The sequence below is a fragment of the Antechinus flavipes genome, chromosome 2 (genome assembly GCF_016432865.1).
Source record: "Antechinus flavipes isolate AdamAnt ecotype Samford, QLD, Australia chromosome 2, AdamAnt_v2, whole genome shotgun sequence".
In the NCBI taxonomy this organism is placed as follows: domain Eukaryota; kingdom Metazoa; phylum Chordata; class Mammalia; order Dasyuromorphia; family Dasyuridae; genus Antechinus; species Antechinus flavipes.
This window is the reverse complement of record NC_067399.1, coordinates 541,701,310-541,727,400: the sequence shown is the minus strand read 5'-3', so window position 1 is coordinate 541,727,400 and position 26,091 is coordinate 541,701,310. Positions and strand designations below refer to the sequence as shown.

At 39.8% G+C, this 26,091-nt stretch overlaps 1 protein-coding gene across 2 annotated transcripts in view; it reads left to right on the top strand.

Annotated features, from left to right (window-relative positions):
* The window catches only part of ANKDD1A (ankyrin repeat and death domain containing 1A), a 50,477-nt gene extending 25,011 nt beyond the window's left edge, over window positions 1-25,466 (top strand). The window contains exons 7-15 of one of the 2 annotated variants that reach the window (XM_051980848.1): window positions 6,686-6,784; window positions 8,735-8,833; window positions 10,613-10,711; window positions 14,567-14,665; window positions 15,426-15,524; window positions 17,658-17,753; window positions 19,047-19,248; window positions 23,402-23,533; window positions 24,236-25,466. In XM_051980848.1, coding sequence (XP_051836808.1) covers window positions 6,686-6,784; window positions 8,735-8,833; window positions 10,613-10,711; window positions 14,567-14,665; window positions 15,426-15,524; window positions 17,658-17,753; window positions 19,047-19,248; window positions 23,402-23,533; window positions 24,236-24,297 — 987 coding nt within the window. In that variant the 3' untranslated portion in view covers window positions 24,298-25,466. The remainder of the gene's footprint in view (window positions 1-6,685; window positions 6,785-8,734; window positions 8,834-10,612; window positions 10,712-14,566; window positions 14,666-15,425; window positions 15,525-17,657; window positions 17,754-19,046; window positions 19,249-23,401; window positions 23,534-24,235) is intronic. The other variant, XM_051980849.1, reaches the window with a different exon arrangement.
* Window positions 25,467-26,091: the final 625 nt, after the last annotated feature.

Here is a 26,091-nt window from a genome sequence, read left to right as displayed (position 1 = left end):
TTTTAATTTCTAATACAATATCAACAGGTGTAACCCACACAAACAAAAACTGTTTGAGGAGTTCTCAATGATTCTTAAGCATAAAAACAGATGCTGAGATGGAAAAATTTGAGTATGGATGCTCTAGAATCAATCAATCAATCAGTAAGTATTTATTAAGGGTCTAGTCAAGCATGTGCTAGATGCTAGAGATATAACACTGTCCTGAAGGAGCCTCCATTCTCTGGGAGATATCGAGAGACACTCACTATCCCTCCCTCCTTCCCTTCTTCTCCTCCCCTTCCTCCTTCCCCTCTCCTCCCCTTCCTCCTCCTCTTCTTCCTCCTCCTCCTCCTCCTTTTCCTTTTCCTCCTTCTCCTTTTCTTCCTCCTCCTCCTCCTCCTCCTTCTCTTCCTCCTTCCCCCAGTTGTGTGTAGAAAGAGAGAGAAAAAGAAAGAGGAGAACACACACACACACACACACACACACACACACGTAGATACAAATTTATGTTTGCAGAGAATGCGCTAACAGGTAGAGGGGAAGATGAGGAAAATTTCCAGAAGGAAACACAAAAGCAGGATTGCTTTGACAGGTTCGTGCTGAATTTATTATATACTTCATTGAGAAGGAAACTATACATAACAGAAATTCATGATTTCATGTACAATCCCTCTCTACCCTATCCCCATTTTATTTTATAGAAGTATTATTTTATTTGGTATTTAAATTCAGAAAAGTAAATTTTAAGGAAAAGTCTCATATAAAAGATTGGTTTTGTGTTGTGTTCAGAAGGAAACTGAGGATTCCAAGGGATAGTGGTGAGAGACGAGGATGAACATTCCAGGAGCCAGGGACAGCCAGGGACATCTTCCTGCTGGAAGATGGAGTGTCAAATACATGTAAAGATATCAAGACCAGTTTGATTGATGGGGATATGGAGCCCCATTGCCCATGCTCTCACCTGGGGCCTCTAGCTCTAATTCTGCACTGAAGGCATTGCAGTGGAGGAGAGAGCAGGGAAATCCTCAGGCAGGGAAAGCCTAGAGGCGGGGAATTCGTTCTGTGCTCGATGACTGGCAGGTCCAAGTCAACATGCAAGTGTATTTGTTTAACACTCAGTCCCTCAAGATTCTTCAGGATCTTCCCATGGCTAAAACCAATCACGAGGGAAATTATTTCTATAAACAGCCTATATATTAGTTTATTTAAACCACCTAGCAAAAATGACATGTTGCTGAAAATATCCTACAACAATTAATTAATTTTCAAAGGGCAGAGGATAGAGCATTGGGCTTGGGATCAAGAAGACTCATCTTCAGTTCAAATCCAGCTTCAGGGGGCAGCTAGGTGGCACAGTGGATAATGTACCAGCCCAGGAGAACCTGAGTTTAAATGTGGTCTTAGACACTTAACACTTCCTAGCTGTGTGACCCTGGGCAGGTCACTTAACCCCAATGGCCTCATCAAACAAATAAGTAAATGAAAAAGAAAAAAAAGAAACAAATCCATCCTCAGACCTTTACTAGTTGTGTGTGTCCCTGGACAAGTTATTTAATCCTGTTTGCTTCAGTTTCCTCCTCTGTAAAAAGAGCTGGAGAAGGAAATGGTAAACGACTGCAGTGTGTTTGCCAAGAAACTCCACCTGGGGTTATAAAGAGTCAGACATAACTGAAAACAATTGAGCAGCAATAATAATAGTTAGTTTTAGGTGCTTATTCAACAAGGGGATGCATTTGAGTAAAATGTGATGGAGATCAAATTTTGCACATGAACTTCACTATACTTCAATTTCTTTATCTTTTTTATTTTATTTTTTGCAAGGCAATTGGGGTTAGGTGACTTGCCCATGGTCACCCAGTGTTAACTGTCTGAGGCTAGATTTGAACTCAGGGTCTCCTGACTTTAGGGCTAGTGTTCTATCCACTATGCTGCCCTCTGTTTCTTTATCTTTAAAATGAGAATGATAATTTGAAATGTATTCATCTTGGTGGTTGATAGACTCAAATGAAAGAATATGCTATAAATGCTAATGATTACTATTATTGTTCTTGGAGTAACAGCAGCAGTAGTATGAATTAATCAATGGGGGATAAAGATTCAATGTGTTCAAACTGATCACTTGACTTGATTATAGAAATCAATATATTATATATATTATAGAAATCAACTCGAATTTTCATCATTAAATGTAGAATCTAACTAATCAATTTTGAAAGCTGGCAAGGACATTTAGATTCATTTAGTCTAATCAGCTTATTTTTCAGAGAGGTGAAGAAATCCCATTCAAGCACTCACAACTAGTTCATGGATGAAGTGAAACTAAAATCTCACTTCCTAGAGTTGTTTAGTTATTTTCAATCATGTCCAATTCTTCATGACCCCATTTGAGGTTTTCTTGACAAAGATACTGGAGTGGTTTGTTATTTCCTTCTTTAGCTCATTTTACAAATAAGGAAACTGAGGTAAATAGGGGTAGGTGACTGACTGCCTGTCCAAGCTCACACACCTTGGAAGTGTCGAGGCTGGAACTGAACTCAGAAAGATGAATCTTCCTGATTTCAGGACTGGTACTCACTCCACTGCACCAATCAGCAGCCCTGTCTCCCATAGTATGCCTACTAAAAATTTTTATTGTTATCACCTCCTGCATCCAGAGAGCCATCACTAATATCAAAGAATAAAAAAAAGAGCAATAAAAAGGTGGTTCAGCAAAACTGATGAGCATATCAACCAAAGCTGACATGTACATAATATTTCAAATCTATGATCTCCCACCTTTGCAAAAGAAGTGGGAAAAGTACATTCTCCTAACTCTTTTTTGGGGGGGCCAAGCTAGTTCATTATAATTACATAGTATTCAGGTTCATTTTGCTTTTGTGCTTATTGTTCTTTCCATTTACTTTGTTGTTGTCATTGGGTATATTGCTTTCTGCTGATGCTTTTCATGACAGAAGAAATCTTTTTTTGGAATGGATACATAGAAATCCTTACCTAAAAGTAATGTTGCTATCAGAGAAGCCTGGAAAGACTTACATGAACTCATGCTATGTGAACTAAGTAGGACCAGGAGATCATTGTACATAGCAACAGCAAGATTATACGATGATCAATTCTGATGGACGTGACTCTTCAACATCGGGATGATTCAGGCCATTTTCAAGGATCTTGCAATAAAGGGAACAAATCTGCACCCAGTGAGAGGACTATGGGGACTAGGGGGATCACAACATAGTATTTTCACTTTTTTATTGTTGTTTGCTTGCATTTTTTTTCCCTTTTAGATTTGATTTTTCTTGTGCGGTGTGATAATTGTGGAAATATATATATAGAAGAATTACATGTGTTTAGCATATATTGCATTACTTGCTGTCTAGAGGAAGGGGTGGAAGAAGGGAAGGAGGAAAAGAAATTTGGAACACAAGGTTTTGCAAGGTTGAGTGTTGAAAACTATCCATGCATATGTTTTGAAAATAAAAGCTTTATGTATATATTTATAAAGTAATGGTCTATCCAGGGCCCTCAGACATGAGAGAGGCCATATCCCCTCAGTTTGAACATTTATTTTCATTTATTTTACCTTTATTTTAAATAGAAAATTATTTTCAGTTCCAAATTCTTTCCCTCCTCTCAGCCCCTCCCCCACCTATTGAGAAGGGAAGCAGTATATCAGTTATACATGTGAAGCCATGCAAAATATATTTCCATATTAGCTAAGTTGCAATAAAAATGAAGAAAAAATGCTCCAATCTGTACTCAGAGCTCATTAGTTCTTTCTTCAGAGATGGATAGTATTTTTCATCACCAGTGTTTTGGAATTATCATGGATCATTGTATTGATAAGAATAGCTAAATCTTTCACAGTTGCTGATTATTGTTATATTGTTATTACTGTATATAATGTTCTCCTGGTTCTGCTCACTTCACTTTGTATCAGTTCATAAGTCTTCCCAGGTTTTTCCGAAACAATCCTATTGATCATTGTTTATAGCATAATAGTATTTCATCACAATCATACACAACTTATTCATTCATTTCTTAATGGATGGATATCCTTTCAATTTTCAGTCCTTTGCCACTACACAAAGATATCCTATAAAAACATTTTTATATATAAGTCCTTTTCCTTTTTAAAAATTTCTTTGGGATTATGATATAGCAGCACTATTGCTGAGTCAAAGGTATGCACAGTTTTATAGCCCTTTGGGTTTAATTCCAAATTGTTCTCCAGGATAGTCAGACCAGTTCACAACTCTACCAACAATGCATTAGTGTCCCTACTTTTTCTCTTCAATATTTGTCATTTTTCTTTCTTGTCATGTTAGCCAATCTGAAAGAGATAGTACCTTAAAGTTGTTTTAATTTGCATTTCTCTAATTATTGGTTTAGAGTATTTTTATATAACTATTGATAGCTATGATAGCTTGTTTATATCCTTTGTTCACTTATCAATTGAGGTATGGCTTTTATTTTAATAAATTTGGTTCAGCCCCTATATATTTAAAAAAACGAAACCTTTATCAGAGAAACTTACTATTAATCTCTCTCCTCAGTTTCTTGTTTTGCTTCTAATTTTGGCTGCATTGCTTCTGTTTGGCAAAACCCTTTTAATTTAATGTAACCCAAATGATCCATTCTCTCCTCTCTCCCCGAATCTGGGAGCTTATGAAGCATTTGCTGTGTGACAGGCTTTGCGCTAGGAATAAAAAGACATAGGTAGCTATGTAGTATGGTGGATAGAGCAAGAGCACTGGGTCTGCCTCAGAGTAGCTTTGTGACTCTGGTCAACCTGTTTGCCTCAGTTCCTCAGCTGTAAAGATAATAATAGTGCTTATCTCCCAGAATTTTTGTGAGTTCCAAATAAGATATTTGATTTTTTTTTATTGAAGCTTTTTATTTTCAAAACATATGCATGGATAATTTTTCAGCACTGACCTTAGGTTCCAAAATTTCCTTCCCCCCCCCCCCAACCCACTCCTAGATGGCAAGTAATCCAGTATATGTTAAACATTAAAATATATGTTAAAATCTAACATGTATAAATATCTTTATACAATTCTCTTGCTGCACACGAAAAATCAGATCAAAAAGGAAGAAAATAGGAGAAAGAAACCACGATGTAAGCGAACAAGAAGAGCGAGGGGGCTGTGCTGCGGCCTGTCTCGGGGCAGCGCGCTCTCTCCCTCACAGGACCATCGGCCCCCACCCTGAGGTCATGTGTAAGGTTCTGCACGCCCGTAAATGCCCGCTGTCGCTATGACCGATCGGAGCAGCGGCCACCGGGCCCTTTGTACCCACGCCCCGACGATGAGGACGACATGAGTTTGTTAAGAAGCCCAGGGCACAAAGCGCCGATATTTATAAGCCGCGAGCCAAGGAACAAACAAAGCGGGTCTCGGCCCTTTCTGGGAGCTTTGTCTGCTTCCTTTGTGTCTCCCGGAACACCAAAGGGCCGTGGCTCGGAGACGCTTCCCGCGGCGCGGGGACCGCCCCCTGCGGCGCGTGTGGGAGATCAGCCAGGAGGGCCCGAGCCGCGGCTCACTAGGCGCCTGCGCTGCTCCCGAGTATTTTTAGCCCCTCCGTGATTCTCACGCACGTTTTCAGACAGGATGATTTACATCAGCCCGTCTAAAAGCGGCGCTCGGGCCCCTTCCGTCTCGGAGGGAGGGAGTCGGCGGCTGAAGCCCAGATGAGACCGTCCGGGCCGCCCCTTTCCCAGGGAGCGGAGCCTTTCCCATCCCCGGGTTATTTATGGCTGGGAAGCCCCGGCCGAGCCCCGGGCCGGCCGTCCCACCGGCACCCCCTGCTGGCCGAGGCTCTGACCGACCGACGCAGGGACGAGCATTCATCAGACCCTTGCTGCCTCGGGCACGCCGGCCTTGGCCTGTAATCCTTGCTTTTCGGGCCTACGGGAAGGGACTCAGGCTCCCAGGTGTCAGCCACTCGAGGGCCTTCTCGTCTTTCTGGAGACCCGAGGCACGGGACGAGCTTTGGGAGAAGGACAAGCTGGGGTGGGTCAGCAGGAGCCTCCGTTGCCTGGTGTGAGCGCCGTGTCTGGCGGGGATTAAGCCCGAATATGCCCGTCTCTTTGGGCTTTCACCTCAAACGCCCTGAAAACGAATCAACAGCACTTAGGCTTCACACACATTGTTCGTTGGTCCCACGCACCCCTTTGGCAGCTACATAGGTTTACAGTATATAGATTTCTTAGAATAATATTTTTAAAACCATGTTGTTGATTCCCTTTTATTCTTATTTCCCTCCCGATATGATTCATAAAAAAGTGTATTTTAAAAAGTTAATATAACTATATAAACAGGAAAAAACAATCTTTTAAAATGTTGAATTGTTTTCTTTGTGGCCCCATTTAGGATTTTCCGGCAGAGATACTGGAGTAGCTTGCCATTTTCTTCTCTAACTTATTTTACAGATAAGGGAACTGAAGCCGATTGGATTACATGAGTTACCCAGAATCACACGGCTAATTAAGTGTCTGAGCCCAGATTTGAACTGGGTCTGTCCCATTCCAAGCCCAGCGCTCCATCCTCACACCATCTAGCTGCTCCCATGCCTCTTGTGTTACCGCCTCGGGTGGGTGGGTGGCCCCAGGTAGTCTTTAAGTAAGTCCCTGTGACTTAAGTGACTTTGGTTAGTATGCAGAATCACTCACCCGCCCATTTTCCACCTGACCAGTATCTCTTTGCAGGAGGGAAACACGGCCCTTCATTTGGCAGCCAAGAATGGCCACTCTTTGGTGCTCCAGAGGATCATTGAGATTGGACTGGATCTAGAGGAGAAGAACGCAGTAAGTCCCACTTGCCATGAGCCCCGCCGGCTCCTCCTGGCTCTGGGGTCAGTCTGAAGCCTCGGTTTCTCAGCTTCCCCTTTCAGCTTTCAACAGATATCCCAAGCATCCCTCTCTTAGTCCTGCTCTCGGTGCTCATTGGCTGATTTAGGCTTATTTATCCCTTTTGCAGAATGCTTCACCTTTTAATGTTATTTATAGAATACTAACATTTCCTCTAATGCAGGGACAACTTTGATTCAATAATTATAATTACAAAAATAATTATAAATATAATGATAACAACAAAAAAAACAACAACATTTATGTAGTACTTACTATGTGCCTTATAATTATCTCATTTGATCCTCACAACAACCCTGGGAGATAGGTGCTATTATTATCCCCATTTTACAGATGACAAACAGGTTGACTTACCTAGGGTCACACAGCTAGTAAGTAACTGAGGTCTGATTTGAACTCATCTTTCTTCCTGACTCCACGTCCAGCGCTTTATCCACTGAACCAACCTAATTGCTTCTTTACCCCTGACCTTCCCTTCTTTTCTCCCCATTTCCAACACTTGAGGTATTTGTAGTATCTAGCAGAGTACCTGGAACTTTGTAAACATCTAAAAAATATTTGGTTAAATTGATGTTCAGTTGTTTTCAGTCACGTCCAGTTCTTTGAGGCTCTTTTTGGGGTTTTCTTGGCATTTCTTCTCTAGCTCATTTGACAGGTGAAGAAATTGAGCCTGGCCCAGGGTCTCTCAGCTAGGAAGTGTCTGAGACCCGATTTGAACTCCCGGTTCCAGGCCTGTTACTCTATCCACTGGTGCCATATTTCTATATTTGTATTTGATTAGTGTTTAATTAATACTTTTGTTCAAAAGGTAATCCTTGAGATTTGGGGAATACTCTCCATGTAAGGAAGAATGGGACATATTTTCTAGTTCCATCTTACTCTCCAAGTGGCTGGAGTCTTGGAATTGTTTACATGTGCATTAATGCAATAAAAAAATTGTTGAGCACCTGTTGATGTATAGAGATATTGGCTATATATGTAATTTATAGCATATGTGTATATATGTAATAAAGCTAATAGGTTTAGAGCTGCAAAGGTCCTTATTGGGTAACAAGTCTTCATTTTCCAGATAAAGAAGATAAAGTAGAAAGAAATTATACTGACCCAGAATCACAAAAGCAGCAATTACCTGAAGTGGGAGGACAGTGAAATCGTATAATAAGTTCCTTACCCTCAAGGAGCTTATACTTCAGTTAGGAAAATCACACATGTGCATACGAAAAATTAAATAGCAGTATTAATGTTAGGGATGTCAGAAGGCAGGACTTGTGGCTAGAAGAGTGGAACAATCAATCAACAACCGTTAATTGAGCACCTATTTGTGTCTCACATAGTGGAACAGACAGAATTAGTCCCTGCCATCAAAGAGCTTACATTCTAATAGGAAAATAAATGTCAGAGGACCCTGAGATCCTTGTGGCTTAAGGGGTCAGGAAATGCCTTTTAGATAAAGTGGGACTTTAGCTGTCCCATAAAAGCAAAGTTTTGGAAAAGAAAAGCGGAAGGAGGGAGGGCATCCCAGGTATTGGGAATGTCACGAACAAAAGTACAGAAGCAAAACTGACCATAGCACGTCTATAGGATAGTGAGCAGATCAGCCTAATCAGAGTAAATTGTGTGAAATGATGACTATTCTAAATAGGGATAAGGACTGAGATCTGTGTTTTCTTTAATAAAGGAAGCTTCTTCTATAAATAAAGATCATCACTTTCTCTGCAACATAAAGAGTGTTCGAGTTTCCCAGAGCATTCAAGAGTTAAGTTTCTTGTCCAGGGTCACACAATTAGGGTGTACCAGAGGCTGGAATTAAAACTAGGTCTTTCTGATTTTGAGGCTGGATATCTATTCTCTGTGACATGCTGCCCCCATCTCTAACTTGTGTTTCAGGAAGGCTTGACTGCACTGCATATGGCAACTGAGGAAGGCCACTTGGACTGTGTCCAGCTCCTGCTTCAGGCTGGCAGCAAGGTCAACGCCCAGACCCAGGTGAGCCAGCCCGACCTGTTTGTTTTCAGCCTGTTTGGCTGCTGAGGAACGTGCCTTGTGGAATTTGCCTGATCCTGCTTCATTCTCTGTCACTTGGACAAATAATACATAGTTAAGGGTCATCAAAACGAATGGCCAGATAAAGAGGGGATGCCTGATGTGAAAAACTGGGTAACACAAGATTTTAGATTTGTACCTTGAATGGATCTCGGAGTCCATCTTATCCAGCCCCTTCATTTTTACAGATGAGGACACTGAGACCCAGAGAGGATTGGGATTTGCTCAATGTCACACAGGTAGTGACAGTGTTTAGCACAGTGCTTGCTTGGCACTTAATAAATGTTCATTAAATGACAAAAGCAAGTTGGGAACCAAGGTCCTGTGACTCCAAAGGTGGTATTCTTTTTTACTACCTTATTAATACACATCAATTCATATGAGAAGTAACAAGAAAACGGCAGCAATAAAAGCAGGAGGAGGAGGTCCAGACCCAAGCACCTGAACTGTTTTTGGAGCTTTGGGGTTTGGAGATGGGTGGGTTTATATGGTAGGATTGGGGCTGCCTCACACACCCAGGCTGTGGTGTGGAACACTGCCAGGATTCTGGAGTCTCTAGGCTGAAGCCTCTGGGGCTAATTATCCTTGGACAAGGAGGGTAACTCACTCAAGGCAGGGAAAGTGACTTTGGGAGTAATAGATCCTGGAGCTAAATGAATGGATTTACCTCTGGTATGTATAGTGGCTGAGAGGGCTAGAATTCAAATCCTGGAAGCTGCTGTTAATAGCTCAGTTTCCTAATCTGTAAAATTAAGGGATTGAACTAGATGGCTGTGGTACAGTGGAAAGAACACCAGAGAACCTTGTTTCAAATCATAGAACCAGAGATTTGGGGCTAGAAGAGACCTTAGAGATTGTCAAGTTCAACCCTCTTCATTTTATTGATATGGAAGCTGAGACATGTTTGGTGACTTGCCCAGAGTCACAGATCTAAAAATTGTCTGAGGTAGGATTTGAATTCAGATCTTTGTACCCACAAGGTCCCTCATTCTATCCTCCCTGAACAAATCCCTTAAAACACCCTTGTCACCATCTACAAAATAAAGAGGCTGAATTAGATAATTACATCCATGATTTGATACCCCTAGGATCTTTGGGGATGCTTCTGGCTGTAAAGTCTTTGGATTTCAGGATGGATAGCGCCGCATCGCCTGATAGTCTACACTTGGGTCTCTGTGTTTGAAGGAGTAGCACAGACTATAGAAGACACAAGATAGGAAGGGGAATGAGGACTCAGAGATGGGAACTAGAGGGTATAGTTTTGCCTGAGCTCAACAGGCCAGGAGACTTAAGGACAGAACAGCTGATTTATAAGTATCCTGATGCTCCTCTGGCAGGCAAAGAATTCTTGTGAAAGATGAAGTCTGGTCCCTGGAAACTGGGCACTTACAGGCTTCCCTAATATAAGACCAAAGCAGGGGGCATTTTAAGGCAGTGGTTTAGAGACAGGTAAACACACAATGCTACTGAGTCAGGCAGAAGGGTACAGTGACCTTAGAACCATAAATAATACTAATGAGAGCTAACACAATTTTTTATAGTGCCTACTATGTGCCAGGCACTGTGCTAAGCTCTCTACAAATAGCAGATGGGTCCCGGATCTCAGAGGGAACACGTAGCAGCTGCACGGATGGGGAAAGGCTTCCTGCAGTAGCAAATGCATCAATGGTGGCTGCAAATGTGAGAGCAGGAATCATGCTGCATTTCTGATATTTCCATTAGAAACAAATGAATTGCCTTCATTACGCTGCTCTTCATGGCTTTGATGATATTGCTCAAGCTCTCATTGATGCTGGAATTAGCACAGATGCTGCAAATCAGGTAAGTTGGATTTTTTAGAGTTAAAAATCTTATATACGTTGGTATTGAATATGTCAATAGTGGAAAGATGGCTCAAGTTGCTATAATGCATGAAATCATATGGGAAATGTGCTTTCTATGGGGGTTTTGGACCTTAGGGAACATATCTAACCTAATTCCATTTTATAAAAAGAGGAAATACTTATAAAGTGTTTAAAATTAGCAAAGCTTCATATACATTTAAACCTCATAATAATCCTGTGGGTTGGGAACTAAAGGTATTAGCTTCATTTTATACTTGAAGAAAGAGGTTGAAAAGATAAATGGAACACACTACTACTAAGCATCAGGGTTGAGATTTGAACCAGGTCTTCGTATATGTATGTGTATGTGTGTGTGTATGTACAAGGTATACATGCACATATAAATGAATGTTTATAAATATAAAACATGTGTGCATATTTAAATGGATGTCTATATAATTATGTAGATATCAAAAGTATATCTATGTCTGTATATATAAACATGTATGAGTGTATTTAGGTATATGTGGATATCTATCTATATATAAATGTGTAGAAGGAAATGGCAAACCACTTCAGTATTCTAGTCAAAAAAATCCCAAATGGGTCACAAAGAGTCAGACACAAAACTGAACAACAATTCTTCAATACCTTGCACATGTAGTAGGTACTCAGGAACCACTTGTAGAATGAAATTGGCCTAAAGGAAAACCAAATGAAAGGAAAAGGGTGCTGTACTAGGAGTCTGATGACCCGGTTTCCATTTTCTTGGGCAAGTCCCTTAATAGTCTGTCAAATGCCTCATTAATAAACAAGAGGGTCAGTCGAAACCACTTAGGTTCCTTTCAGCTTTGCGGTTCTGATTGTTTGGCAGGATCACTAACTTAAAGTTTATGAAGAGCTTTTTAAAGAGGAAATCTTGGTTATGGAGTACTATACTAAAAGAAAGTGAATTAGAGCAGGGAAGATAAATTAGACACCCTCCCCAAAAGAATAGGACTAAGCATTAATATTATTAATTTATTTATAACATATTAGAATAAGCATTTATTTAGTAAAAACTACTATGCACTAGGCACTGGGGATACAAAGGCAGAAATGAAACTGCTTCTGCTCTCAAGGAGCTTACATTCTTTTGGGAGAATCAACATATACAAGAATATACAAAAATAGATTATATAAATCCAAGATAATTGGAGAGAGGGAAGGTGCTAGTCCTACTTTCTGGGGACCAGACTGTTGTTTGCCCTTAGCTTTTGAAGAGGACCATGACATCAGGGAGGTAATGCCATGACCTGAGAATGAATTGGATTTAAGTGAGGGAGGCTGGGCAAGGTCACCTGCCTCACTTTCCCCTCCAAGGGCATCTGGGTCTAGTGGCCAGATAGAGATCAAGACGACTGGAGATGGCTCTGGATGCAGTGGGAGACCTTGGTCTATTTAAATTAAGGTCTTTTAATAGGTTTCATTCAGTTTGACTGAGGCAAGAGTCTTTGGAATTAAGGCTACATAAGAAGAATTCTCAAAATATATCTATGTCTATACCTGTATATCTACTTAAATAAACATATTGTGGCAGCCCTTTTTGTAGTGGCAAGAAACTGGAAACTGAGTGGATGCTCATCAGTTGGAGAATGGCTGAATAAGTTGTGGTAGATGAATGTTATGGAATATTATTGTTTTGTAAGAAATGACCAGTATATTGATTTCAGAAAGGCCTAGAGAGACTTGCATGAACTGATGCTGAGTGAAGTGAGCAGAACCAGGAGAACATTGTACATGTCAACAGCAAGCTTATTCAATGATTAATTCTGATGGATGGGGTTCTTTTCAACAATGAGGTGATTCATGACAGTTCCAATGGTCTTATGATGGAGAGAACCATTTACACCCAGAGAGAGGACTGTGGGAACTGAGTGTGGACCACAACACAGCATTTTTACCATTTTTATTATTTGCTTGAATTTTTGTTTTCTTTATTATTTTTTCTTTTTGATCTCATTTTTCTTGTGCAGCATGATAATTGTGGAAATATATATAGAAGAACTACACGTTTAACATATTGGATTACTTCCTGTCTGGGAGAAGGGAGGGAGGGGAGGAAGGGAAAAAAATTTGGAACACAAGGTTTTGTATGTGTGTGTGTGTGTGTGTGTGTGTGTGTGTGTGTGTATGCATATATATATATATATGCATGTGTGTGTATGTCTATCTCCCATGCAGAATTTAAGTCAGGCATGATGCTGCTAAAGCCCAATCTACTAGCACCATTGTGATGGGTTATTTATAGAAAGGACACATGTAGGGAGTGACAGATAAGCTGAGTTTTGAGGAGCTTTAAAGACAAAAGCTTTTTGATTACCTGAGTGACCAAACACAGAAAAGGTAAAATGGAGTCCACCTCCCCCCTCCTTAGAGATTTTCCAAAAGAAACCCTATGCAAATAGTTTAGGGATCAGGGAAACAAAATGCAACTAAGTTAGATGAAGTCCCTGCCTGAGGTCCTTTTGGCTTGAGTATTTTATGGACTTTTGGGAAAATCAGAAAAGGGCGAATGAATCTCAGTAATAGTAGCATGCAGCAGCAGTGGTAGTAGTAATAGAGGTAGTAGTAGTATACTAGGTCTTACCTAGTTATCATCATTACCAACATCCTAACCAACAAATGTGGAACCTGCCATGGTGCTAAAAGTGTAAGGGCCTAATTGGTTACATAGGGCATACATATATTGTAAGAGGTCTTAAATAATCACTTTTGCCTTAAATATTAATCTCAAGAATATGGCTGTGATCTCTCCAAGACATAATTCCTTCCTCATCTGTATAATGAGGTAGTTAGACTAGGTGCCTTTTAAGATTTTTTTCCTTTTCCGTTTTAGATGCTATAAATATTTGATTTTAATTCCCTAAGTCTTGGGACTTAGGTGAGCAGCTGGGAGCACAGAGGTATTATATTGCTGGGCATGGTGGCCCACAACTGTAGTCAGCTACAGTAGGTTGAGGCCAGAGAATGGCTTGAGAACTGGGGGTTCTTAGCTTCAGTGGTGATAATGCAATTAATTAGAAGTTCCAGGCACTAAGCCCTGAGAGGAGGGGGACATCAAGCTGTCTAAGGAGGGACAACAGATCAAAGCTTTCTGTGTTGATCAGCAGTGCAAATGGGCCCATGAATCCAAAAACCAAACAACCCAAACTCAAAACTATAATTCGGAAAATGGGGGGAAAAGGGGACACAAGCATTTGAGAAGTGCATTCGTATGCTAGTCACTCTGCTAAGCATCTTATAATTATCTCATTTGATCCTCAAAATTTTAGGAAGTAGGTGCTATTTTTATTCCCATTTTATAGGGGGAAAAACTCAAGCAGAGAGTGGTGAGTTTAGGATCACACAATTATGAAGTATCTGAGGCTGGATTTGAACTTGGGATTCCCTGATTCCAAGCCCTGTATTTGATATAGTAATTTCTTTCCTTATGTCTCTGAAATCACTTTGTATTTCTTTATCTGTATTCACATTGGTTTTCCCCCAGGAGACTATTAAGCTACTTGAAGCCAGCAACTGTTTCATTTTTGCCTCATATCTGCAGTGCCTAACATAGCACCTGGCAAGTAGTAGGAGCTTAATAAATGCAAACAGAATTGAATTTATCTGCATTAGGTAAGATTTTCTTGTGATGAAGTAGTCTGAAGTGAGGGAGGCAAGCCCCAGACTTGAGCTTGGGGCGTCACATTTTTGTTGTTAATGCCTTATTCATCTAGGTCAATATTGTCACAAGGCCCACACAAAAGCCAGTTCTGAGTTGTAAGCTTCTCTGGGGAGTGTTCTTGGGCTCACTGATGCAATTTCTTCACAGCAAAATTCATCTCCCATCCACATTGCGGTGTTGAACAATTTTCCTTCCATAGTCAGACTCCTTATCGAGGCAGAAATCGACCTGGATGTCACCGACAATGTAAGCTTTTCTAAGGGCCATCCTTTGCAGATGTTAAGTGGCCAATGATCATTTTGCTGTTTTTGGACTTTGGCAGGTTTGTTGCTTGATAGTGTAGTTTTGTCTTGGGAGTAAATTCTTTCATTTTGGGAGAGATAAATTTTGTTTCCATCAATAAAAATATTTCCCCCTCTGCTATCATTCTCCCCATTTGAGAAATCCCACCCAAAATGTTATTTGAAGTTATTTTAGGAGGAAAAATCAACCAACTTACTATTAACATGGTTGCTCAGTTGTAAATATGGTTGATTTCTCTTTTACTGTTATAGATCATTAAGCATGCTGTGTCTGTAATTTGAAAGTGGAACTGCTGTTCCATTTGGTTGTGGATTATTTGCTTTATTTCAGGGCAGATGCTTGAGGTTCTTTTTCTGTCAGTGGGAAGCCAAAGACCACATTCCGATCCAGAGAATTAAATTTTGCAATGAGAGAATGTACTGAGGCCAAAGGCTCTAGTTATATGAGGGCTCCTGATAAAAATATTTTCATTTTGTCCAGTTATCTTTTTTGTTCAATTTGCAAATTTCTTTAAGCTAACCTATAGCAAAGGTTTTTTTTTTTTTTTTAATTTTAGCATAATTAGAGTGCTAATGGCCATTTCAAAGCTTGACTTCCTTATTTCAGAGCCCCACTGCTACATGGGCCATATCACTTGTTACTTCCCAAGTTTAAAGGTTTTTGCTCTGAAATTCATTTCCCTTTCATCATGTTATTTTCTCAGAGGCAACAGACACCCCTCCACATTGCTGCTGAGAACGCGAGACAAGACATAGCAGAAATGATTCTCCTCGAAGGAGTGAACTTAAATTTGACAGATAAGGTAGATTCCCTACTCAACCTCCTGTTGTTAAGGCATTGCCTCTTTACCTAGTATCAGGAGCTAGGTCTCATGGAGGTACACCATAAAGTATACCCCCTAGCAAGGGTTTATTTAGGCTCAACTCTCCCACACAGGGAGCTATGAAAGCTCCCTTATCCCTTATCCATGACCTCTTGTGATACTGCTGAAATATATTTACCATCAAGTACAGCCCTGCAGAGGGATAAAGGAGTAGGACGATGGAGGAAACAACAGGCAACAATCTATGTAGAAACAGGGAGGGTCAAGATGGGCTTTTTCATCTTTTTTCGTGTCCTGGATTCCCTCCTACAAAGATGTTTTAAACTTTGTTTAAAAATAAAAAACACAACTGCGTAAAACAGTGAATACAGTGCTGTCTTAGTCAGGAAGACTCATCTTTGTGATTTCAAACCTGGCTGCAGACCCTTAGCTGTGGGATGCTGAGCATCACTTAGCCCCATTTGTCTTAGTTTCCTTATCTGTAATGGCAAAAACTCCAGTGTCTCTGCCAAGGAACACTCCAAAAAGAGTACCAAAGTCAGACACGAGAGTGAAAAACAACAAAGTACATAGGATCACAGAGGAAGCCAATTATATTGAAATAGTTATCAAAGTATTTAAGAAAGCAAGTTCACCGATGAGAATCCCTTTAAGAGGCTAAAACTTAAAAAAAGTATGATTCTCAAGTCATTTTTCCCCCTTAATATCTGTCGATCCACTTGCTGTCTCAATGAGTTATTTCCAGGGGCCTCTAGAATCACAAACTCAAGTTTCTCCAATTTCCTGTACCCAGGGGGTGACTGTCTTTCATTATGAATACAGGTCACTCTTCACAACAGAAAAGCGTTTACTATGGGTGTTCTGTATCCACTATCACAGAGGTGAAGTCCTTTTCCTGGCTTGGAGGAATTTGTTATTTAGCTGAGAAATATGTCAGGATCATAGACTTAGAGCTGGAAAGCACTTTGTAAGCTGCTGACTCTAGCCTAAGAAAACCAAGGCTAAGTTAAGTGGCTTGCCCAGGGTCATTCATACATTAAAAAACAACACATGGCAGTACACAATGAAATGCTAAATTGGGTGATAAAGGTCACAGGTTTTATTTTCCCCTTTTGGCCTGATTTTTCTTGTACATGACAAATGTGGAAATGTTTAAAAGAATTGCACATTTTAAAAAAGAATTTAATGGAGGGATGGATCATTATTACAGAAGTTAGTCATGGAAAATGACATACTGGAAGGACTTAAAGGATGGTGGAACAGAGAGGGGAGAACAGTAAGAAGATGACTAGCCAAATGTTGTGCACCTTAAGATAGTGCAGGCCATTTTATCGCGGCTATCCCCAGGAAGCTGGAAGCAAAGTCCCAGAGGCTGTGTTTTCAGGGGAAAGATGGGGAGCAAAAGAAAGAATTGAGATGCTCTAGCACTCACGGCTCGTTCAATTTACTCAAGGACAACCTTTTGACAGCTAGGTGGCGCAATGGGCTGAAGTTAATAAGACCTAAATATGGTAGATCACAGATATTGGCTATGATCTTGCTGCCCTGCCTTCCTCAATTGTAAAATGGGGATACCATCTACTTTCTAGGGATTGTTGAGAGGGTCAACTAATTGGATAGCGCCTCACACCATGCCAGGTATATTGTAGGCCCTACATAAATGCTAGCTATTATTATTATTTTGAAATATCAAGATAATCTAGATTTTGTAGAGACGCTAATATTTACATCACATTACTTATTAGTTGTGTGACTTTAGGGAAGTTATTTTAGATCCCTGATCCTTTTTTCCTTCGATAAAAAAATAATTCACTCACATTGTGATATTCATAGCACAGAGGGTTGTTTGTAAGGAAAATGCTCTATAAATCTAAATGGTATAACTATATATAAATGATTCTTATGAATGTGAATATTCTCATTATGGAAAATTTTTTTAATGATATTAAACATTTAGTATCATACCTAAAGAAACCTCTCATTTTCCCCTCTCTAATATAGACAGGGAATGTCATCCTTTCAGTATATAGGGCATACTAAAAAAAAAAATCTCATTTTCATTTTATATAAATAAATGTAGTAATACCATTTGTTCTTTCCTCTTAATTCTAGCAAGGAAAAACATCATTGGATGTCGCTGCTCGTGGCAACCACATCTGCTTGGTAGATATGATCATAAAAGCAGATCGGTTTTACAAATGGGAGCAGGTAGGAAGGTACCCTGTTGTTGGCGTGTACAGAATGACCCGACAGTTTTCAGGATAATTTGGCCACAGTTGGCTTCAAGTAGCTGGTATTGCCTCCAGGTGGTGGTGGAATAGATGTCTGTGGAAGTCAGAGAAAGGAAAAAGAGAAAATAGCAGGCTGCCCACTGCATTCACTCCTCCCATTTTGACAAATGATCTCAAATGAATGAAATGTGCTTATGGGATGGATGTCACTGAGGGTGGACAGAGATGTCTTTTTCCCTATCCTGTCTTCAGGGCAAATTACATCCATCAAAGTGCTAGTATGAAAATCAAAGCAGCTGAGGTGGAAGAGTAGGGACTGGCATTGTGGTCAGTTAGCCGACAAGACATAAGTAGAGTTTAGAAGGCACAGATCAGAAAAAAGGACTGCAGATACTATCCCTATTTATAGATAAGGATCCAGAACTTCAAAGGAAAGATTTGCCTAAGTTGCCCAATATCACAGGGTAGTAAAAACACAGAATCAAAGACAAGCATCTTGAAAGCCAATTCTAATTCACAAAGCCTTTTTTTTTTTTTTTTGGGGGGGGGGGGAAGGAGGGGAGGTTGAAGCCAGCCCCAGGGTTTGGTTAACCCAAGACCTTCATGAAGGAGTAGATGAAATCCAGGTTAGAGAAATGGTAAAAAGCATAGGGATGAGGAGCTGGGAATCTCTGACTACTATTACAGTAAATCTCAACTTCTGTAAACTGGGGATAACACCCATAGATCTTTTTTTCACAAAGGGCATTGTAAACATCAAAACCCCAAATAAATATCAGGATGTTTATTCATTTTGGCCAAAACAAAGAAGTCATAAGACTAAATTTAACCTAATTTCTTTCAATGTTTTATTGAGGCATTTTTACATTATTTCATTTCCCAATGGCTCCCTTCTCCCTTAAAGCCTCTTCCATTTAAAAGGTCAGAGAATATATATGATCAGATGAGATGTAGAAAATTCTGTATTACTGGGGGTATTCAAGCACAAACTAGATGGCCACTTGCAGAGAGCACAGAAGGATGTCTTCCACGGCCTCCACAAGGCGTCCCCTGGAGGCAGGGAGGTGGAAGATGCTGTAGTAGATGAAGTGAGGAGCCAACAGTGACTGGTCCCATGACCAACGTCACCCTCCCCAAAGCAGAAAGCTGGAGCACTCAGCAGATTGTTTCTAAACAGTTCTTTTTTGGCCAGGCAGACTGTGTCCCATGATTTCCTCCTGACAGGCTATTTGCACTTTTCACACCATCAGCTTCTATTCTGCCGCTGCAGGACAACCTCAGAACTGGGTCTGACTCTTGGGCTGTGAAACCCTTAACCTTTAAACAGGACCATGGGCTGGAAACCCAGCATATTCGCTCAGTACTGTGGCACTTAGCCACCAAATACCTCAAGCACAACGATTGGAAGAAACTGGCGCATCACTGGAAGTTTACTGATGCACACATTCGCGCTATTGAACAGCAATGGGCAGGTACTTATTACACACAAACTCCTATTTCTGGGGGAAATATTTTTTACCCTGTGATGATGCATTGGAAAGAACCGTGTAAGGCAGGTCACATTCTAGCTTCCTCTTTGTACCTGTTTTGGCTGGCTGACCTTGAGTAAGGAAATCATTTCTCATAGCACCTTGTAACTGACATAACGTACTTGCCACAGGTTATGCCCTATTACAGGGATGTGTAGGTAGGTCTTATTTTCTCTTGGTAACCCCGTGTTGGATGAATACAGCTGTCACCTGACAGCAGAGTCCAAAACATCTGTTCAGTGATATGGTCTGCCTTAGAACCAAGATTCTTCTGGGCAGTAAGACTGAAAGAGCTTAGCCCATGACTCCAGTATATTTTTAACCTTTGGAACATGTAGTTATGAAGAAGTTACCTTGGTAAAAATATTCCCTTTCGCTCACTAGTACTAAAAATTAAATGCTCAGTTTTTCTAAGTCTGTGATGAATTTAACTGTGATAGAAAAATTTCCGGTTCCACTTAACGATTCTTAAAAAGCCATAAGCAGAAGAAATTTGACCCCAAACCCACATTTCTGTTTCATGTAGCTTAGCAAAAGAAGAATATATAATAGCTGCTTTATATTTAAGTGAATTGTTATGGAAATCTATATTGATCCTACAATTAAAATAAAGGCTAAACAGATACACTTAAAAAAAAACAATATGGAGATCATGATAATATGTGTGTATATATATATGTATATATATACACACACACACACATATGTATGTAAAGATATGAAAATAACCTATGTATTTGTTACTCTCTTACTGGCTATAGGCTAAATGAATGAGAGTTGAAAAGTGCCTGTATAGGCAATGACATTATTAAAGACTATACAAATATAGTAGTTCTCTTCAAAATGCTTTCCTAGACATTATTTGATATGAGCTTTTATAATAACCCTGTGCTTCAGGAAAGGCTGTTCTTAACCGATGATATAAATGAAGAAACCAATGCATAATCTATGGCAAATATATGTCAGGTGCAAGGTACTTGTTTCCAATCAGAAAGCTCAGGAGCAGCATAGCAGGGAGCAAACCCAGATCTCCAAGTTCCAGATGAGGATCGTCTTCCCTCCACTCTATTTCCCTATTACAGACTGAGAACATGACAATTAACTAGGCTTTGAAACAAAATGTTTGTACATCTACCAATAAGGTGGTTGTGAACCCAATATAAACTGATGAACAATTGCCTCTCAGTGACACTACTCCTTATTTTACTTCTTCCTCCAAACTTCCTTACTTCTGCTAGAGCAACTACCCTGTTCCAGTCACCTGGGTTCAGCCATCTGGAGCCATCTCTGATGCTAACCACTCCTTGCCACACACAATTATTATTTTTTAAATTAAATGTATTTTTTTCAACAAATAAAATTCTATTTTCCCCCTAGTCTTTAATGGAAAAAAATATCCCAATAATCTTTGAGACAAATATGCATAATGCAGCAAAACAAATTCCTGCTCTGGCCACATCCCCACACCTGATGCTTCCACTTATCAGAAATCAGGTATCATCATCAGTCCTGCTGATTCTACCTCCACAACATTTATTAGATCTGCTACCACTCATTCAAGCTTTTACCATTCCTTGACTGAATTATTGTAACCACTTCCTAATTGATTTTCTCATCCTGGCTTTGCCCGCCCCCTCCCCCCCCTTCACAGAGCTATCAAACTGATATTTCTAAAGCACAAGTTCTGACCAGCGACTCCCCTACTCAAAAAGTGTCAGTGCAACCCAGGTGCCTCTAGCATAAAATACAAATTCCTTAATTTGTGGGCACTAAAGGCCCCAGTCTCCTGGGTTACAACAGAACAAGACAAGTCATCCCCAAATCTGATATGCCACATGCCACCTCTGCCTATTCACACAAGCCATCCTGCAGAGCTGGACTATGCTCCCTCTTCATTTCTACCTTTTAGATTTCTACTCTAGGATTAGTTCAGGTAACACCATGATGTCTTCCACAAATTGTTGCTGCTTTCTCCCTCAAATAGCCCCCCAACATTTTAATCTCTCCTTTGCCCCCTTTACTACCATTCAGCTTCTGTATGTGTAGTATAACTTCTCAGTAGAATGTAAATTTGGAAGCACAAATTATTTCATTTTTGAATTCTCAATACCGACTGTGGTTCTTGAACATATGCTAGGCCTTCAAATCAAAGTGAACTTTGTCTATGGGGTTCCTGTATATAATTTGAAGGACAAGTACGATAGAGAAAATGTACAAAGCATATCAAATGAAGAGAAGTCCTGGGAAGCGATGCTGTTGTGATGGGCTCTGTGGGTTTAGTCAAAAAATTCAATGATCAGTGTGATTTGTCTGTAATGTCCTATGAAAGAGAGCCTTCTATTTAGTAAGCATGACTCCTAGAGGGCCAGAGCACCAAACTTAATGAATGTGAACCCTGTTGTCCTTTCCAACAAGTGCTGCTGTTTTTTAAGTACCTGCCATTTGTTCCCCATGGCTGGGTCCTACAGGGTTTACAGAGACCTAAGTCAGGATACTTTCCTAGAGGTACTTAATTGTGTATACAGGGAGACAAGCCCCCTGGAAAAGTTGAACTAGAATTAAATAATTTTAAGATTCTGTGTGCAAAATACTAAATAAATGGCATTAATTATAAAGCCTGTAAAAGCTCAGAGATCAAAGGATATGAACAACAAATCATAAACATGGAAAAAACTCTTTGACCTCACCTGTAATCAATTAAAATGAAAACAAATGAAGCATATCCAGAACTTACTGAACTGGTAACAATAAATAAAGAGGACAAAACATGAGAGTAGAACTGTAGAGAAACATAACCTAGGCATGCCTGGTAACACCAATGGTCTAGACAATTACCCAACACAAACAATAATATCGACATGAAATTATCTCCATTATCCCAGTGTTGGAAATGTGCCCCAAGAATTTACTGAAAAAGGAAAACATAGAATGATACATGAATGATCCTGATAGCGGCATATTAAGCCAGAAGCAAAAAAAATCCTATCAAAAACTTACATGTCTCATGGTTGAAGAAAGGCTAAGTATCTGCTAGTAAGAATGACAAATATAGGGATTATTAAAAAAAAAAAAAAAACGATAAAACTGAACAGTACAGTGACTACAATAACTCTCATTTCTAAAAGTAAATTCTACTACAGGTGCCAAACACATAGTCCTTGTGGTCCAATTTATTTCCAAGGTGAGCCAAAATGAATTAAAATGTAATTGGGAAATATTTAACAAAATAAGTTAAAATTCAATTCAACATAATGTTAATGTGTGGTTTTTCCAAGTCCAGGTATGGCCTATGGGAATCCTTATTCCTATAACCCTATTTGGGTTAATGGTCCCCATTTACAGTTGAAGGCAATTAGGTGGTACAGTGAATGGAACGGAGGCCTCACAGCCAGGACGACTCATCTTCCTGAGTTCAAATCTGATTTCAGACACCCTTACTAGCTATGTGACCCTGGGCAAGTCACTTAACCCTGTTTGTCTCAGTTTCCTTATCTGTAAAATGAGCCTAGAGAAGGAAATGGCAAAACATTCTAGTATATTTGCCAAGAAAACCCCAATAGGGTCAGGAAGTCATTCACAATTGAAATGATCAAACTATCAAAATTATATTAGAGTTTGATACTCCTGCTCTAACACAGATATATTATATATATATTATATATCCCATCAGATGGGAAAGGGATTTAGCTAGAATTGCCAAGAAGTTGATATTGCTATTGTGTTTAAGTACGCTTTTGTTATAGTTTGGGAATTAAATGCTTATGTTTTAATGGAGAGTGAAGTAAAAAACTCAAAAATTATTGTAAAAAAAAAAAGTTCAGGGGAGATTACTGGGCTAAAGTGATTTTAGAGATACTTGGGATTAAGGTTCATGGAGGATGGTGACCTTCATGGAGGAACTCACTTTCCCTGACTGAATCATCACCCTCATCTCTGTATGAGCCACCTAGGGAAGGAGCTTCATAAGGGGCATCTTACTGTTTTCCTTCAAGGAATTGTTGAGCATTAGCTAAAAACAAACAGACTCTGAGATTGCTGCTGATGGCTCTGAGTTATTGCTGAGTTGTTTTTCCCTCCTATTCTCCATTGTCATCAGGCACTAAGAGCTATCGGGAACATGGCCACAGAATGTTGCTTATTTGGCTCCATGGCGTAATCATGGCAGCTGAAAACCCAAACAAAGGACTATATGAAGGGCTTGTGGGAATCGACAGAAGAGATCTCGCTGGTAAAATACGTCCTCAGCACATTCAGCTAAGTAGAGCACTGGCGTCCCTTGGGGAAGCTGATCATTCAATTGTTTTTCTACACTGCTCCATGGGCAGTGTGGCTTTGGCAGGGGCCACTTTCATCTGGAACACCACCAGATGTCCTTAGTGTGCATTTACAAAGGGAGTCTGATACACCCCACCTAGGCAGCCAGCCCTAGCCAGGGAGAAGGCTAGATGTGGGGTTTAGTCCTGACTGATTCATCCTACAGTGACCTTGGGCAGATCTCTCCAAGCTGTTTACAAAGTCACTGGATTCTGGGCAAGATGTATAAATGAGGTTATTTTTCTTGAGGTGGGTTGGGGCATACATTTTTTACAACATGATTTTGTAGAGGGTAAATGCTAAGCTGTGGGCACGCTGAGCTATTTTTCACCTCTGTTGCTTTTCTTATGGGCTTTCTCTCTTGCTCTCCACTCCTCACACTCCTGACAGCAATATCTTCCTCTCATTCAGAAATACAACTATAATATTCCTTCTCAGACAGGTCAGATTATATACACAAGAGTTTAATCTGCTCTTGGGTGAAGAAAGCATAATAAAGAAGATAATAGGTTTCAGGTCATGAATAGTTTCTCATTAAAATAAAATCAGTTCTGCAAGGTAGATCAGAGTTTTCCATCAACAGAAGGAAATATAAATTCCTTGTTTTCTTTTACAGAAAGCATCAGAAAGAAAGTGAATGCAGATTCCAGTTCTTCCAAGAAGTGTATAACAATGTGACTTGACCTAGAGAGAGCTGGGTGGAGCAGCCCTCCAGAAAGTGACTCCCCTTTTATGGCTCTGACACACTTCTCACTGAACCCAGAACCTCAAGATCAGTGCCACAGAAGTCTCATGCCAGTAACCTTTTCCCTAAAGGTCTGTGCAGGGGTTTGTTCCACATCTCCTCTAAACTAGGAAACCAGTTACTGTAAATGGGTGCATGTACAACTTATGGGATACACTGGGCTTTGGAATCACACAAAATTGATCGCTTTGGTTTTATTACTATAGCTTGTTTACCACTACAACTGTTATTATTTATAAGCTGGTTTGTCTACTTTATAAAGTTTGAAAGAAAGTTTGAAACACTTCTTGCTAATTGCAACTCAAGAATACTGCTTTCCTGAGTTTTGCTAAGAGGATTGGCCAAGACAGGTTGTTATGAGTTCTCAAGTGTTACTGATAATAAGTAGAAAAAATTACAATGGCCATTTTGAATCTACTAGGTCCAACATTTTGTAAAAATCATAGTTGCACAGCTGATTAAGAATTTAAAAATGTTTTCTGAAAATTACACATGACCAAGTTTTGCTTTATTGCATAATAATTTCAAAGAGAGATTAAGAGGATTACTTCTTAGAAAAATAAATGCACTGGCAACTAATTAAACCTTTTTCATTTGGCAAAAGCTGCCCATTGGGAGAAAGGTACAGAAAAGAGAAAGAGACTCAAGAGTTTAGGACTTGAAAGAATTTTCAGGGTTCTTCAAAGTTGTCAAAATCTCCATCTCCCTTTTAATAAACATGTGAAGAAACTGATCCCATGGCTAATTAGCAAAACTGGGACTAAGATTTAAGTCTGTTGAATCCTCCAAGTCACGTGTAGTTCTGAGGAATGTGTATTCCCTTAAATGCAGTTTTTCTGCCCTCCCTTACAATATAAAAAGATCTCTGGGGCAAAAGGAGGAGGGCAAGCTGTGATTTTCCTTGAGTGCTGGCTACTTAATCACATGTAGACATTGAGTTCTCTGGGCAATATATGTCATCAGACAGAACCTAGATCACAGGGGATTTAGATGGTTTAGTAAGATGATTTTTACAAACGAAGTTTTCTAATTTTTTTAAGAGGAAAAAATTATTAAATTGATTGCGGATTCTATAATAAAACTTTGAGTTGGACCAAGTGAATATTAATTAGTTCATTAAACACAATGGCTTCTCTAAACTTCCTCTCAATTCTACCGACAAGTATTTATTAGTAGTATCTATCTGGGGAGAAAAGATGACTCTCATATAAACAACGCTGACAGCACCGACCCAGTCTGTCAGATCGGTGCTAAAAGCAGTTCCCTCAATATCACTATTTCCTCACATGCACAGAAGGGAGAGGTCTTCCTGACTCCATGGTTGGCCCTCTGTCCACTACACCATCCTAACTCTTGCTCAAAAATAACTTTTCCATTGTATCCTTTGGCTTTTCAGATCCCAGGAACAAAAATGATGTAAATGGGGGCCTGTATATTTTCTGCATTATCTGCTGTCGTCATGTTAGTTATTCCTGAGAGAAATCATCCACAATTCACATTTCCTGATGGCTGGGAATTAGTTCTTTAGTTCTCTTCACCTTATATTAATAAATGAGAAATCACTGCTTGGGGAAAGCAGAAATCTGTGAGTAATATACAACAAAAACTCCATCATTCTCAGTGGTTATCCACAAAAAGGAAGCCTTTTAAGCTCGTGCAAATGTATAATGTAAGCAGGCTACCAATCAGACACCACAGAAGATATTGGCTATCATTTACCCTTTAGA